The 2,500-nt window shown below is 51.5% G+C and overlaps 1 protein-coding gene across 1 annotated transcript in view; it reads right to left on the reverse strand.

Moving 5' to 3' along the window:
* The window catches only part of ABLIM1 (actin binding LIM protein 1), a 60,284-nt gene that overhangs the window by 2,890 nt on the left and 54,894 nt on the right, over nt 1-2,500 (reverse strand). The window contains exon 16 of the mRNA XM_018570761.1: nt 51-125. Coding sequence (XP_018426263.1) covers nt 51-125 — 75 coding nt within the window. The remainder of the gene's footprint in view (nt 1-50; nt 126-2,500) is intronic.

Raw genomic sequence — 2,500 nt, forward strand, 5'->3', positions numbered from 1 at the left:
CCCGAAAAGCATCCACGCCATGTCTTGTAGTGTATGAAGGAGAAACTTGCCTTTGGTTCCAACATGTTGGGCATAGAGACACCCCTATCCATTCTCATGGCGGGAACGTGACCATCGGGCAGTGACTATGTGGAGAAACATTCAGAGAAGCACCAGTTACACAGAAGCAGGGAGGGATCACTGCGCTTCCTACACACCAGCTCTACGGGGTACACATGCAGCTATGTGGAAGTCAGGAGGAGCGCACCGACAGGCCTACACACAGAGCGCGGGGGGGAATACGGCAGGGGGCTCGGTCACACTGCGGGTAAGCAGGAATAAAGCCTAAATCCACCCAGAATTGATGTTCCGGCATGGGGCGGGAGCCCCCATCTTTCATGGACTCCGGCTCAACTGCTGCAGCCATTCCTATTACTCAGGGGCCTATTTATAAACAATTTATAGGGCCCTTTGCCCCGCGAATGTTAATTTTGGGTGAATAATGCCGAAAACTCACATTCTTGAAATATATTTTTCACCCTTCCAGTGTTGTGTTGTAATAATACATTACGGCCACTAGATGGAGCTGAGGAGCACCGGAAATAAATACTTTTTTATTCTGCGCCATCTAGTGGCCGTTATGTATTATTACAACACACTACATTCAAACTGGGGGAGCAAAACATATGACCGGCATTCGTTTTTAGCATTATTCGCTCCAAATTGAACTTTCACGGGTAAGACGTGTTTATAAATAGGCCCCTTAGTGTATGCGTTGGGTAGAGTGAGACTTTGGGCTCCGCTGGAAACAAAGATAAAACCTTTTATTGATGGAGAAGCCAATCGGGGGTTCGTCCGGCTGCTGCCATTCATCCAAAACAGTCGTGTTACAGTTCAAGCATTCAGTGTTACCAATGTTGTGTTGTGACTCTGCCTGCGGTTTACACAGCCAAGTCACTGATCTGTCGCCGTCTGCCATCACCTTTCGGTCCTCTAACGCTTTATTGTTGCGTCAGCACGCCTGACGCGTTTCTCTGGGGCCCCCCGGTATGACTGAGGGGCCCAGCTCAGCGACAGGAACAATAAAGCTGAAATGTTCTCTCCCTTTACCTGTCCCCAGTGTATGCAGCCAGTCAGGTGGCACCAATAGGATTAGAGCAGAAGCTGAAAGAGGCAACTGTATGTTATCAAGGCACTGTGTGCTGACCAGCCAGCGAAGGCACTGCATAGCTCCTAGCGAAAGATGGCACTGCATAGCTCCTAGCGAAAGATGGCACTGCACTGCTCCTAGCGAAAGATGGCACTGCACTGCTCCTGGTCAAGGATGGCACTGCACTGCTGACCAGCCATGGAAGGCACTGCACTGCTCCTAGCGAAAGGTGGCACTGCACTGCTCCTAGCGAAAGGTGGCACTGCATAGCTCCAGGTCAAGGATGGCACTGCACTGCTCCTAGCGAAAGATGGCACTGCATAGCTCCAGGTCAAGGATGGCAGTGCACTTCTGACCAGCCATGGAAGGCAATGCACTGCTCCGAAGCAAAAGGTGGCAATGCATACCTCCTGGTCAAGGATGGCATTGCACTGCTCCTGGCAAAGGATTGCACTGCATAGCTCCCAGTCAAGGATGGCACTGCAGTGCTCCTAAAAAAGGTGGCACTGCATAGCTTTCAGACTAGGATGGCACTGCACTGCTCCTAGCAAAGTATGGCACTGCACTGCTCCTAGCAAAAGGTGGCACTGCATAGCTTCCAGGCAAAGGATGACCTGCACTGCTTCAAAGCCAAGGATGGCACTGCACTGTTGACCAGCCAAACATGGCACTGCACTGCTAAGTAACCTAGGATGGCTTTGCACTGCTCCCGGCGAAGGACGGCACTGCACTGGTGACCAACAAAGAATGGCACTGCACTGATGATGAACCAAGGAGAGCCCTGCACTGGTCCCAGCCAAGGACTGCACTGCAAACCAGCCAAAGCTGACACTGCACTGCTGACCAGTCAGAGGTGGTACTGCACTGCTGCACAACATCATTTAGCAATGCACCATTCCACAGCAAGGTGCCGCAGCGAGAGTACATTATAGATGCTGCTGTGTAACATCTGACCACCAAGCTCGGCATTGCAGTGCTCCGCCCCGGGTACAGCACAGCGCTATCCAGTGAGGAAACAGTGCAGAATAGTGAATAATAAACCGTGATAAAAATAAGATGAGTGTTACGGATCTCAGGATATAATATACAGGCGGAGAGCAACAATGCAAAGCACCTGACGGAAGCTCTGACTCCGGGCCTGCACACTGCTAGCTCGGGGGCAACGATGAACAAATTCGGCTTCACTGCCCCGAGAACTAATACGCGTCCCGGGAATCAGAGCCGTCTGAGGTGTTAAAGAGAACCCGTCACCGAGAAAACATGCAGCAGTTCACTAATTACAGAACCAACGTTGCTGCCGCGTTTATCGTCAGCAGCACCGAGCTGTACAATGGTTATCGGCAGAGTCTAAGCACAGAGCAGCGTCCGGGA

The sequence above is a fragment of the Nanorana parkeri genome, unplaced genomic scaffold (assembly GCF_000935625.1).
Source record: "Nanorana parkeri isolate BGI_ZX_2015 unplaced genomic scaffold, ASM93562v1 scaffold1592, whole genome shotgun sequence".
Lineage (NCBI taxonomy): Eukaryota > Metazoa > Chordata > Amphibia > Anura > Dicroglossidae > Nanorana > Nanorana parkeri.